At 38.0% G+C, this 14,271-nt stretch overlaps 1 protein-coding gene across 1 annotated transcript in view; it reads left to right on the top strand.

Annotated features, from left to right (window-relative positions):
- The first annotated feature begins 8,482 nt into the window (after positions 1–8,482).
- The window catches only part of dlgap4b (discs, large homolog-associated protein 4b), a 29,372-nt gene continuing 23,583 nt past the window's right edge, over positions 8,483–14,271 (top strand). The window contains exons 1-2 of the mRNA XM_079459662.1: positions 8,483–8,533; positions 13,573–14,058. Coding sequence (XP_079315788.1) covers positions 13,635–14,058 — 424 coding nt within the window. The 5' untranslated portion in view covers positions 8,483–8,533; positions 13,573–13,634. The remainder of the gene's footprint in view (positions 8,534–13,572; positions 14,059–14,271) is intronic.

Genomic DNA, 14,271 nt, shown 5'->3' on the forward strand with positions numbered 1-14,271 from the left:
TCTTGATTTTCTGGTCTAGGGGCAGAATCATGACAGACCCACGTGTTTTATGTGGAGAGAAACATATTATTGTCAATCAGGACATAATATGCGTTCTCTCCTGTCTCGTCATTTGGCCCCGCCCCTCTCGTTCCTAGTATAGCTTTCCTCCTGTGTCGCATTACCCACTCCTGCCCATCGTTATCACCTTTGTTAGTCTCCCTATATAATACCCTCTTGTCCATTGTCTTGTGCTGGTTCGTTATACTTGTACTTGTATGCTGTACTTGTTACCCCGTCTTGAAAGCCTGGTTAAGTCTAGTTCTAGTTCTTGTTACATCGTGTTTTTGGTGAGTTAGTTTAGTCTTGTCCTTAGTGTTTATGTTCCTAGGTTAGTTAGTCCGTATCCTGTTTGTTCTATTGTTTATCCTGTCTTGTTTTACCCCCTCGTGGGTTTTTGTTTTGTGTTTTGTATTTATTAAAGTCTTGTTAACCCCTTCATCCGTGTCTGCCTGCACTTGGGTTCTCTTCCACAATCCTGACAATTGCATGTTAAGATTTATTGCAAAATCAACAAAAAACGATTGGACATTATCCACCCAGAGAAGACAATTTGCGATTGCTATTTAATAATGAGTATTTATTACTCATAAATTTATGGCAGATGTAGCAATGCTGGAGTTTGTGCTGATTCAGCCAATGGTGTCGCGCCATGACAATAATTGTCATTCATTTGTCTCACCTCACCTCGTGCCATCTACCTTCCCATAAACATTGTTGCCATACTGGTGTTGTTCATTGTAATTTAAGAATGATACAGTCGTGCTAGTCTATGCTGTGATAAGGTGATTCTCCTGTGGCAATGAGAGAAGCAAAGGCTTATAGGAACTACGGTCTCTTGGGATACGGGATGAAATTGAGATGGAATACTTGGAGGGAGGCCTGACAGATATTTTATGTGCCAGCTCTGAATGTCCACAGTAGAGGCCTTTAAATCACGTGGATCCAGTGAGATGAGTGTATGCGGGGCTGCCCACAGCACTAAGTACACGGTTTAGAATAATCCACACAGTGTCTTAAACAGCACTCTGTGACAGTCTGATTTTTGAGGATAGTACTGCAGTCTGAGCTCTGAGCTGGTTGTTACAGTAGAGCATATACTGTTTGACAGATGCTGTAGGACATTGTCACTTTGTTGGGTTATTAGTCTGACTGTTCTCACTTGTGTGAGGAGTCACCAGGAGGTTGTTTTCAAGTGCTGTTTTTCTGACTGCTTGAGAAACAGAAAAAGAATGACTTTCAGAATATTCCACCCTGGATATTTTAACTTTTAAACTAGAAATTTGACCAAAAGATTGTGTTGTTAAATTGATTAATCACGATTAATCGACTACAAAAGAAACGTTTGTGTTTATTTGTGTGTGGTGTTTCTGTTTATATGTGTATATACATGCACACACACACACGTGTGTAAACTACAAATATTTACATAAATAAATACACATTTGTATTTAAATATAATTTACATTATGCATGAATATAAATCTAAATCAGTCATATTTAAAAAATATATACATGTATGGTTGTGTATTATACATGTAAATATACACGGCACACGTTTTTTGGTTGAAATTACTTGATTTGAACAATTTCTTTTCAGTTTAATGATACTCTCAGTAGATTGTTTTGTCTTTCTGGACTCAAATCAAAAACAAGATTATTTATATTTTCATTAGATTATAGTAGATGCTTTTGGAGATGACAGTTAACTTTACTGAAGGGTCATATTGACAGTTATGTTGTATCTGTGCTCCTGGTAATCTGATCTAATCCCTTTAGATGAGGCTTCAGACATGACAATCATTGTGTCTCTTTATTTCATCTTGTTTATCCTTTTTGTCATCTATGTTTTTTTCATGCTTTTAGGATATCCCAGCTGTCCTCAGTTCAGTCAATCTTCTCTGACAGACCAATGTGGATCCCAAATGAGATTAGAGGAGAGACTCTTCAGAATAAATAGATATCTAATTCTTTCTCTTTAAAATCCATTAAACCTTCCATGCTAGCTGTATTGAATGATGGGTTCTTCAGACATGTGTACAGTTTTTATAGTCAGGAAAGTGTCACACAGTCAAACCTCTGCCCATGAAATCTAGACCACGTTGGATCTTCTGACCAAAAACCACCCACTTAGGGAGAAAGTAAAGTTTTTTAGGTCACCTATAGGAGCAGATAAATTATCTTTCAATAACCACAATAATGCCTTTTCTGGCAATGATTTCTATTCATAATGATTTTATAATACATAACATAATTGCTTACTGTAGTATTTTGCGCTCAGTTGTAAACACAGCTTTGTTTCCAGATGGACCCATAAAAGCCTATGCACCCAAACCCCAGAAATAGTGTCGAAGCCAACCAATCAGATCACAGCTGGTCATTTTAGCAGGTGTGGTCCGCATGAGATGGTAAGTAGGTCTGTGGGTGTCAGACCAAAACCTGCCCATTGCTTAGTTTCTTCTGGACCAAGAATAAAAATACTTTACTAAAATACTTGAATAGAGCAAAGATATAAAATGGACTAGAAGTCAGAACTAATCGGTCAGGTGCTGACAGAAGATATGTGTTTTCAGCCGATTCTTAAAGATGGCCACATAAACCGCTGATCTTGCAGGAGCGGGCAGATCATTCCACAAATGTGGAACAGACCCAGAGAAGGTACGTGAGAGTGATTTTTTCCCTTTTTGGGATGGCACCACAAGATGTTGTTCGTTACGGATCTGTTGGGTACATAAGTCTGTATTAGCGAGTGAAGATATGGCGCTGCCAAACCAGCGGTGGTCTTGAAGGCCAAGAGCAGGGCTTTGAACTTGATGCGGGCGACTATAGGGAGCCAATGAACCATAATGATGAGAGGAGTGATGTGTGCTCTCTTCGGTTCATTGAAGACTAGTCTTGCCTCTGCATTCTGGAATTTAAATGACACTTTATTTCACCAGAAAGGTGAGAGTAGATGTTCTCTGGTCCCCCAACTTCTGTAGAAAGAAATCAGATGGGACAGAAACTTGTGGAAGAAGGTCAGTGTTAGTGCTGTGATGGAGATCAGAAGGTATGAGGTCTTGAAAAAATGCAGTAGGTTCTTTCATGTCAGTGTGAGGCTTTGATGAATTCAGTAGTACAGTGGGTTGTTGCTGAGGCCGTCGGTGGGTCACAGCAGGGGTTCCACAACTTTTTTTGCAAATTCTGTAAAAGAAATCCGCTTTCTGAATGATCAAAGTAAAAGATGATCAAAAATGATTAGCCTCACGGAACGAGAAGGTACATAGATTATTACGTTTATTCTCCACATGCAAAATATGTTCAGACAATAAAACTTTTCTCCTGTATTTAAGCACTAATGCATAAGGTGTGGATAAGCTGACAGTTGACATCTGAACCTTTATTAAGCATCTAGAATCACTAGCCTGAAGCGGTAGATGGTTTGTAGTTGTCTTTATGTGGAGTAAAGCTCTAATCCTGCTAATCGGGTCTTTTTACTGAAAATAAATGTGAAGAGTCTTTGAACTGAGGAGCTTTGAGCTGAAACTGTAAGTGGCTGAGCTCTCATGCTTAATCCTTGTTTCTTTTTCCTTTCACAGACAAATTGGACTTTACAGTCCTGCTTTACTAAACAGTAGTTAAACTCGCAGAGCTTTAACAGAACTGACAACTCCTATGAAATATGTAGCTGTAACATAAAACATGCAAATAATGTGATATGCTTTCAAATATTAATTCTGTGGCTATTTATAGAGAACTCTGAGGAACATTTTAATGCCGTTTTCTCAATGTAAAATGTATATAGTGATGTATTCTAGCTGCTGTTAGATGTCATGGGCCTGAAACATCAGAGCGGAGAGACAGATGAAACTCCATGGGGCTTCAGATTCAGGCATGTCTCTCTGTAACACGAATATGAGCTCATCCATTATACACAGAAACACAGTAAGACGGTTCTAGGGGTTTGCAATGGGCACATAAAATAAGCTAAACAACAGAAGGGAGTTTGTAGTCATAGTAATAAGATTTGGGATTGTTTTGTAAGGCTAACAAAAACGTATTCACAAAAAGAAAGAGAAATATCTAAATCTCAGGCAATTTAAAACATATCCATTTCAGTGTGTGTGTGTGTGTGTGTGTGTGTGTGCGTGCATGCGTGCGTGCACGCGTGTGTGTATGTGTCTTGGCGGGGATCTTCGCATTGACCCTGTAATAATTTTTTCATCCGTGGCATAATTGAGTCTTTGAGATGATTGATTGGATTCATTAGGAATGTGGTCGGACACACACACGCACGCACACACACATGCACACACACACACACAGACCAGTATTTAGACAGGCAATCAAATGATGATAAGCTGTTTTAATCCTTCTCTGTTTTATTTACTGTGTTAGTTTTGGTTGTCAGTCATTTGCTCAGTGGGCTTCTTCTGAACATTTGTTTTAACTTTTTTTCAACACTTTCCTTAAAATGTGCCTGAAAATATAAAAAATTTGTTCAATTTACTAAAATTGGCAAATATATTGTTACCTTACTACATTACATTACATTACACAAAATAAAGGTTCCTGAGATGTGCTTTGGAAAGCTGTACAATCTTAACAAAAATGTGCTTCAAAAGGTTCTTCGATGCATAGAAGAACCTTTTGGTTCCATAAAGAAGAACCTTTCTGTTTCACACAAGGTTCTTTGTAGTGAAAAAAGTTTCTTTGGATTATTAAAAGTAAGAAAGAGATGGTTCTTTAAGGATCCTTTTGCTGAATGGTTCTTTGTGGAAACAAAAATGGTTCTTTACATGGCATCGCTGCGAAGAACCTTTTAAGCACCTTTATTTTTAAGAGTGTACGTTGGGTCAAAAATGGATGAACACAGCTGTTGGGGTAAATGAACCCAGCAATGGGGTTATATTTGGCACAACAATTTTGGGGCACCTTTATTTTTAAGAGTGCAACACTGTGTTGACAGCAAACGCAAATAATCGCTTTCCCCGCTCTTTCTTACTCTCAGGAAAAGATCATTATTTTCACGCAAGTGATGCGAGAAACATCACGTGACGGGGTGTCTTCACGTGTCCTGACCCGTCATCCAGAATGTGTCAATGAGCTCTTCTGGGGAATTTCTCGCTCGAGTTGAAATTTTTCGTTTCATTCGCCATCTCCGGCCGTGAGTTTGCATCTATTCGCATCGTTGCATTGACTTTGTATGTCATTTACTCGCGCAAATCGCTTAAATCGCATTTGGTGTGAATACAGCATAAGTTATTTAAGGTTCACATCAGGCAGAAGTTTCTTCTTATAAAAAATACAGAATCATTTACATATTATGTTTTCCTATTTATCATGCCTACCCGACGAACCCAGTGAAACCTCAGACTTCCATTCCCCATTCATATTCTTGACTGCTCCCCCTGTCATGCATAAGGTGTGGGAAATGTCATATTGGGCAATTAATCTGTGCTGAAATAGTGAGATAAAAACACTTAGTTCTTTTAAGCGAATCTCCATGAATGTAACTTTTTTAACAAATTAAAAAAGGAGACAATTTTTCTCTAATAATTGTTGTTTATTATATGATTCAGAAGAGTACCTGAAAAACGTTATTCCGGTGACACTCTTAAAATAGAGTTCTATAAAATGCTTCCTCTCAGTGATCCCATTGATTTTTGGTTCACAAAAGAACCGTTTACTTAAAGGTTCTTGTAAGAACTATTTTTCGTACTATTTTACAATCTAATTAACCTTTTTACCACAAAGAACAGATGTGTTAAAGGTTCTTTATGGAACCGTTCAGCCAAAAATATTCCTTCTATAATATCGTGAAGCACCTTCATTTTTAAAAGCGTATGGTCATCTTATGTGATTTGTGCTTTGCTGTGGCTCACTAGTGTGTGGTTTTCAGACAGGTATTTACTAATATTTTGTACTATTATCCTACAAATATGGTGGTGGTTTCTCTCATAAAAGAGCATGTTTTCAGGGGAGGGAGAAATCTTAATTTAACAAACTTTCAACTCAGATACTCAACTTGATCAGGTCACGAAATCATAGCCAATAAAATGTTAAAGGCACTGTGATGTTATGTTAAATATGCATGAAGGTTAAGACTGATGATATCAGCTGACACTCACACAGTTTTGCCTCTGTGGCAGAGGCGGACGAAGTACACAACTTCCTTAGTTGAGTGAAAGTACAGATACATACTGATCAAGTAAAAGTTGTTAATACAGATTTTAACTTAAGTAAAAGTACAGAAGTACGTGCTTTTGAAAGTAGTCAAGTATTAAAAGTAAATTTCCTTTATGTCAGTGGTGCATTGTTTTATTGTCGTATACATTATGCCTTTGAAGCAACCAAGTGAATACACTGAGTAGCTAACAGTATCAGTGTTATCAAAGGAGTAGTTCACTTCAAAATCTTCCCCCATTGACTTTCCATATCAATCTTTATTCTTGATATGGTAAATCAATGGGCAAATGTTGAAGGTAACTACTTCTTTAAGAGCTAATATAGTTTAGACATAATACTGTATGATAATTTAGCCTATGATCCTCATTAGCTGCCTAGGCCTATAAGTATTTATATACTTTGCTTTTTGTATACTGTATTCCCTTTACCAGTTTTAGCAGCAATTTACCAGGAATTAGTAAGGTCCCTGTATATAGTAAAGTGCAGAGACCATGTTTTTGTTGGATTTATTACCAATTGTATTACCATAGTTTAACTACAAACATAAACTATAGTTACAGTTTAAAAACGAATAAAACATTAAAGGACAACTTCAGATGGGGACCCATAGCATCCACATTACATTCATTGAACAGTCTAATACCATAAGGAATGGGCGAACTTGCATAACGTTTTGTCCTTGCTTGGGGTAATGTCAAATTGCTTTGCTTCCTAAGAAGCCAACCAGTTTTTTCACCCCTGTGTTATGTAAAAAGATCGTGGAGGAGATGATCATTCTGGGCCATCTCTTGTATTAATTTGATGGTGGCTTGTTCCATCCGCCCTTATAAATCAGGCAGATGTATTGATGTGTTGGTGAACCTCTCAATGATTCGTTGTTCTCTCCTTTGAATTCCTTTCAGCAAAGCTGCTTGCTTTTTGGTGCAACCTACTAACACTACATTTGCATACTCCAGACAGGGTCTGATCAAGGTGCAGTACTGAAAAGATCATCAGTAGAGGCTCCTTGTTTTGCAAAAACTGTCAGAAAGTGAAAACACAATAGTCAATATGAGAATTTCCATTTAATTGATTGTCTACATGATTCCTGGGTATTTTGACTCTAATACCACAGAACCTCCCGTCCTACCAAAATAAGTGGTGGTGGTTGTGCTGGATTTTATGCAAGACATATCCATATTTCGACAGATTATTTTCCATATAACAGCACGTTGTCATTTCGTGCTCAAGTTTCCAAAGCAAGTGCCTCCATTTGCATCCTTTTGTCTATTTCTATGTCTTTTAACTTTTGTCCCCCCATGTCTTTGGTCAATTTCCTGTCAACTTTCTATAGCACATATAGCTGATTTCTTCAGTCATCCAAGGTTTGTCTTATGTTATTGCTTTCCTTTGCAGTGGCATGCATATTTTCAGAGCTGTCTGGATATTAAACATTTCCTTTTTTTCCTGTAATGGCTGTATGCAATGAGCAAGTGTGTTAATTGTATCCACATACATTCTATGTGTTTTTCTCCAATTCAATACATCTTCTTTATAGAGATTACTGGATACATAAATATCTAAGCCACCCCCTCTCAGTTATGTACTTGAAATTCAATCTTTCCGAAAGAGTTCGTAACCAAAAATGTCCAGGGTTTCATCTGGGATATTTCCATATGCCAATGTCTCTGTGACATAAGCAATCTCAATCTCTTTGTTCTCAGCATCTTTCTTATTTATGAGTGATCGAGGATTACATAACAACAGATGTGGTAGATCATATGTAGTTATATCTTCTGATATTTTTACTTCTATAAAATTATTCTCATTTCGTTTTTTTAGTTCTATATTGTGTGTCTCATGATGCCTGTGTCCAATAACAGTGGGAAACAGTCCTTGTTTACCTTGTCCACGTCTGAACATCTTTTTTCTCTGACAAAGAATTTGGTTTTCCAGGAGCTTCTGCCTAATTTGATGTCACTCTCCTAGTAGTCAACATTAGAATTTGGTAAATTGGTATTAAATCTTTTTGCCTTTTTAGAGCGCTTTCAGCTGTGTAGTAGTGCCGAAGTTTACATTAGTTTAGCAGTGAAGGTCCCAGGGTTGCCAGATTTGCATAAAAATCTTCCAAATGGCCATTCAAAGCTAGCCAGAAAACCGCAAACTTAGGAAGAATACAGAAACAAACTACAACATAAAACCAGAATGATCTTAAACTTTGACAGATATTGGATATGTATTAATTTATGCTATATGCTCTGTTGACACATTTGTATGTCTGTGTTTTGTTTTAACAGGAGATTTCTACTGCTGGATATTTTGCACAAACTTAGGATGACCTACAAATGTAAGTATAGCAACTCACAACCCTTTCCAAAAAAGTAGTAATACAACGTTTTTTTTATTCAAGCAATAATGTACGAGAGGCTGTGTTTTATCAGGGAGCAAAAAAAAGCAAGAAATCGAATTTGGTGTGAACACGGCATAAGTTATGTAAGGTTCACATCAGGCAGAAGTTTCTTCTAATACAAAATAGTTCACCCCATTCGTTTCAGAAGCAAGATTTAGTAAAAACTCTGAGTTTATTAACCCAGAAATTAGGAAAACCCTGGGTTTTCCGTTTCAGAATGCGAGGTATGTAAAACCAGAAGTGGTGTAACTCATTCATTCATTAATACAGTATTCCTGGCACTCATTTTGATAATATTATATCAAGGATCCTGTTTGTGAAAAGGCTGCAAAAATTTCATTTTTGGGGGATTTACTTATTTAGTTTTTTGTTTTCAGGAGAGCAATTTAGGACCAGAGTGGAATTTAGTTATTTCCCCGTGCATTTTATTAAAACTGTACCATTTTGTTTTCAGTGAATTAGATATATCAAAACGTATCATCCATTATTACATCAATAACATCAGCCATCGTGCATGTTTACATAGTTTTCTATGGACGATGAGAAATTACTTAATATAGTATGTGAATAAAGAAATGAATAAATACAGACATAAATGCATAAATTAAGTGATAAAAGGGAATAATTCTGATGTGCAGCCATTCCTACCCAAATTTGCAGGGTTCAAACCGGCGATCAATCTGACTTTGACACAAGCCCCTGATGCCCTACAGGTGTCCTATACACCATGACGCCTCACACTTTAAACTAGAGTACTGATGGCAGAACATATTTTTTTTTTATTTCTGAACAAAATAATCGTATTGTTTCTGTTTTATTTCTATTGATTCATTCATTAATTTACTGATTCATTTATTTGTTTATTGGTACATTTATCTATGCATTCAGTCATTTTCGGCACATTAGTAAATCCACTGTATGCAGAGCGGAAAGTGTGTCTCCCTCTCAAGGGTTTCCTGCCGCCATTTCGCTTTTTTTGGTGCCGTTGCCGGAGCTGCATTGATCATGCCTTTCGTAGTCATGGTGCGAGCGCTTAACTCAAGGTAAACCTACCCAGAGTAAATAGAACTAACTCAGAACAGCTGTATGAAACCAAAAACTCAGTTTCGCATCTCGGTGTAAATCAACTCAGAGTTCACATTTTATCTCGGTGTTGGTTGAACCTCCTTATTGAAACGGGCCACTGGTGTATGAATACGATACACACATTCAGTACCATGGCATATACAGTAGATTGTATTACTGTACCATCTGGTAACTCCACTGTACCACGGTACCACCAATTTTTGTAAGAGATTATCACACACAACAAACATAAAACCAAAGTCTAGTAAAGACAAAATCAAGATAAAATTGTCAAGGTCTTGACCAAATTACATAATTTTTATTCATGATATCACTGATTGAGGGCGGAGCCTGGTTTAGAGTTTATTTGAGTTTAATATGAACATGTTTTGTCTTTAAATTCCATAACCTCCTGTGTCCTTAACCAAACTCACACGCTCCATAGCACCCAATCTGCATGAAAATTGAACACTTTGACTTTAAAATGTTGATTTCATTTTAATTTAATAGCGACCGCATTATGCAGAGAGGATGTCTCTGAAAGAGCTCATTATTTATACTCAATGAAGTCATTGATTTGACCTTGTGCTTTACTCATTAGGCAATTGGTTTCTTTTTGAGTCAGATGAATGAGCTTTTTGCTCGGTTGTAAGCCTAACACTTTGTACACTTTGTGCCAAATGTACAAGCATTTACACATACAGAATATACAAACACACAGTTCTTAGACGCTGTAGTGAGGATATCACATAGACGCAATGCTGTGCATACAAACACAAACAGCTCTTTCGTGAAGATGTAGTGGACTTGCCGCCTGCTCCCAGCAAACACACTAAAAAATGTCCTGCTGATTTTGACATAGTTTGTTCCCAAATAAAAATAGGAAGAGACTTGTAATGAGGCCTGTCATATTATCATTGTCATATAACATCTATTTCTCACAAAACTGCATCCAGGAATTTGCAGTCCATTTGCCGATTCTGTTTGTAGTGGTACTTAACAGCGAACCTGAGAATCCTCACGTGACTGTTTATAATTTTTGTTTATGTTTGTATATATGTGTATTTGAGACAGACAGCGAGAGAAAGAGACAGAGAGGGAGAGAGAATATATTTAGAGCTGTGGAAATAGGGCAAACGACGGTACTGTAGAATATATAGGTGTAATTAGGACAAAGTTATTCTCAGACATTATCACACACATGTTCACGAACTGTCCGTCTGTCTGTCTGCCCATATGTGTGTCATTATGTCCGTCTGTCATCAGATGCACAGAGCAGAAGTCTGTTTTTGTGTTTTTGTCTGATGGTAGGGTTTTCGTTATTCTGTCTTATGAGAAGAGAGATGGAGTTTGGAGGAAAGACGGTGAAAGAGAAGAGACTATGTTAGAAAGAGGTGAGAGAGATGAGTGTGGGGGAATGAGTGGAACAGATGGGTTTCCTCTGTGTGACTGAAATGTTGCTCTGGCAAATTGTTGCATTCTCTTGATGAGTCGAGTGTGTGTGTGTGTGTGTGTGTGTGTGTGTGTGTGCGCGTGCGTGTGTGCGTGCGTGCGTGCATGTGTGTGTGGTCCTCGTAAACCCTACAGTGTGTGCACTATCAAAGAGAGTAATACCAGTAATGTTTGACCTTGTGGGGACATGTTTGATCCCCAGGAATGGTCAAATTAAATGTTTTTTATCTGAAAATGTAAAAATTCACTAAGTTTTTTGCGAGGGGATAAAATATACAGTTTGTACAGTATAAAAATGTATACATCTATGGAAAGCCCCCATAAAACATGGATTGTGTGTGTGTTTGTACAGTAGGGGAAAACACACTTGCACACTTGCACACGCACACACAAACAGTTCAGGGTCATTTTTGCATCCTGTGATCAGAATGTGTGTAAGAATGGGCTTTTTGGCCATGAAAAGAGCAGATGGAAGGTTTGGTTTGATATTTGAGTGCCAGACACTAGACACTTGAAGGTCTGTAATTCATAACTAATAAATCACCGTCGATTTGTCTTTCAAACCTGTAAGGTATATCTTGAGGACTGAGACGCTTTTATTGAACTTGATGAATGCTTTGCCATTTCTGGGCTGTTGCTCACATTTAAAGATATTTTAGATATAAAGAAATAAAAGAAAAAAATTGACACCTTGGGCTAGCCGTGAGAAGGATATTAACTGTTATAGTCTTATGATATCTGTATATTTAGTATACGTGTTATTACTTTAAGAGATTAATATAAAGTAACTGAGTAATCTAAAAAAGCATGAAGAAGTAATATTACTGTTCAGGGGAGTGATTATGAAGGCTAATTTAAATGGCTTTATTTATTAAGTGTTGGCATAATAATCTTGTACTCTATAAAGTAATGATTTCTATTTGAGGGGAAGAGAAAAAGGGTGTGGAAGGTTTGGTTGGGTTTATCTTGTGGTTCAGCACTATGTTTTGGCACCCCCTGCTGTCAGAATGCATGATAAACCTTTTTTTCCATGGTGAAAAGTGTTTTTATGCTCAGTAAATAATGATAACAATTTTAGGATACAGTTTTAGATGATGTCACACTGGAAATACTGAACATTAAATGTGTTTACTGCATGTATAAAATAAAGAGATTTGTTTTTGCAAATAAACTCCCCAGTTGGTAATTCAGTCTGTAGATACAGTCTTGTTTGATAATTAAACCATCAAAACATGAGGATTGGTACTAAACTGAGAAAATATTATAGAAAACTTGCTTATAGGGATAGTTCAGCCAAAAATAAATTCTGTCATTATTTACTCACCCCCTTGTCATTTCCAACTTTTTTTGTTATGCAGAACACATAAGAAGAAATTTTGAAAAAAGTTGGTAGCCGAACAACGTTGGTACCCATTCAATTCTATATGAACACAAAATCGATGCAAGTGAATGGGTACTGCTGTTGTTCAGTTAGCAACATAAACATATTCTGTTTCTTGTTTCTGTCTGCTAAGATTTACCCTTTTATTTTTATCTCTGCTGTTCCGTCACCTGCTTCATTTCTGGGCTCATTTGGTTGTTTTGTTCCAGCTATTTTTCTGTTCACCTGAATCACGTCTTTTGTCAGCCACTACTTCCAGAAATCACATTTCTTTATTTCAGAGTCTTGCTGACAGGCGTCTCTGCTTCAGGTGTAACTCCACGCGTGATTGTGCACCTGTATGTGCTCGGCACTTCTCTCAATGCTTTTTACAATCAAGAGAATGGTGGAAGGTTTTAAATCCCTGTGAATTAGCCTGTCAGCTAAAGTCAGGGTGTCTCTCTCTATCATTGTCTTTTTGTCTCTCTCCCTCTCTCTGTCTCTCTCTGTTTCTTACTGGCAAGCAGGTGATGGCATGGCACAGACTGTCTGGGCATTCAAGCAAATCAATCCGCTTTACCTCCATGAAGCCCGTCTGTGCTCTTGGCATGAGTTGAGAGAGAAACTTGTTTTGGAAAAATTGTGTCATAACACATATATCTTGACTCTAGAATTGTTTATGTAAATTTTAACACACTTATCCTACAGGACAGAACGTGTGTGTGTGTGCGCGCGTGTTCACTTGCGTGCATGTGCATTCTGCAGAAAATTTGCCCAATACAAATTTGCCTTTCTTGTCAAGTAGATTATTGTTTGTCTAAAGTCAAGCAACAACATAGTGTTATTTTCCATTCATCAGTCACATCTGTGTATGTGTGTGTGTGTGTGTGCGTTAATACTGAAACTGAAAATACTTGTACAGAAGCAACGACTCAATCTTTGGGTGTTTGTCATGTCAAGCACTAAACCTAGCAAATGCATTGTAACACAATAGCAACCCTACTTCACAACTTCACTACTAAAGTCAGACTAGTCTCTTGATCTAGTTCTCATTGTAATGCTTCTACATTCACTATTTTCTTTTTCTGGTCTTCTCCAGGGTGTCTGTCTGGTGGCACCATGTTCCTGAAGTAGGGTGGGGGGGTGTTGCCCCGTTCTGCCATGAAAGGCTACACCCCCCAACGCACCCGTCATCTGGGCGACTGCGAGCCACCCCGTTCTCCCGGTCACCTGGGCTCCCTCTACCCTCCCTCTGCATCCTCCACCCTGTCTCACACTCCGTTTCTCCTGCCAGCAACCATGGACCACTATGGAACCCTGGACCCCCACCACTTCTCTCCGTCCCTCAGCCCGGGAGGCCTTCCGCCCGACTGCCTGATGCCCCTTAACAACCAGCTGTCCACCAGTAGTACCTTCCCCCGGATCAACTACAACTCGGACTATGATCAGGGAGAGTTTGGACACCATGCGGGGGACAGTATCGGGGGAATTGGCACAGGGACCCTGGGCACGTCCATGTCTATGGGAATGGGTCTTGGAGTTGGACGGACTGCTATGATCACCAGTGGATCCGCCACTATATCTGGTAAGAAGTGGGGACAGTTGTAAGAACTTTGAAGAAATATTATGAATGTTTAATGAATAATTAAAAAACTGGTTAGCCATGGCAAAAATAAGTAGAAGTAAAAATAAATTGAAAGGTTAAGAACCTAGCATTGTCTGCAGTTTTGAATGTCTTCGTAATAAATTATTAACAAAATATCTTACTGAATTAAGTGAATTCATCCATTAAGTTTGC

The sequence above is a fragment of the Barbatula barbatula genome, assembly GCF_947034865.1.
Source record: "Barbatula barbatula genome assembly, chromosome: 7".
Taxonomy (NCBI): Eukaryota; Metazoa; Chordata; class Actinopteri; order Cypriniformes; family Nemacheilidae; genus Barbatula; species Barbatula barbatula.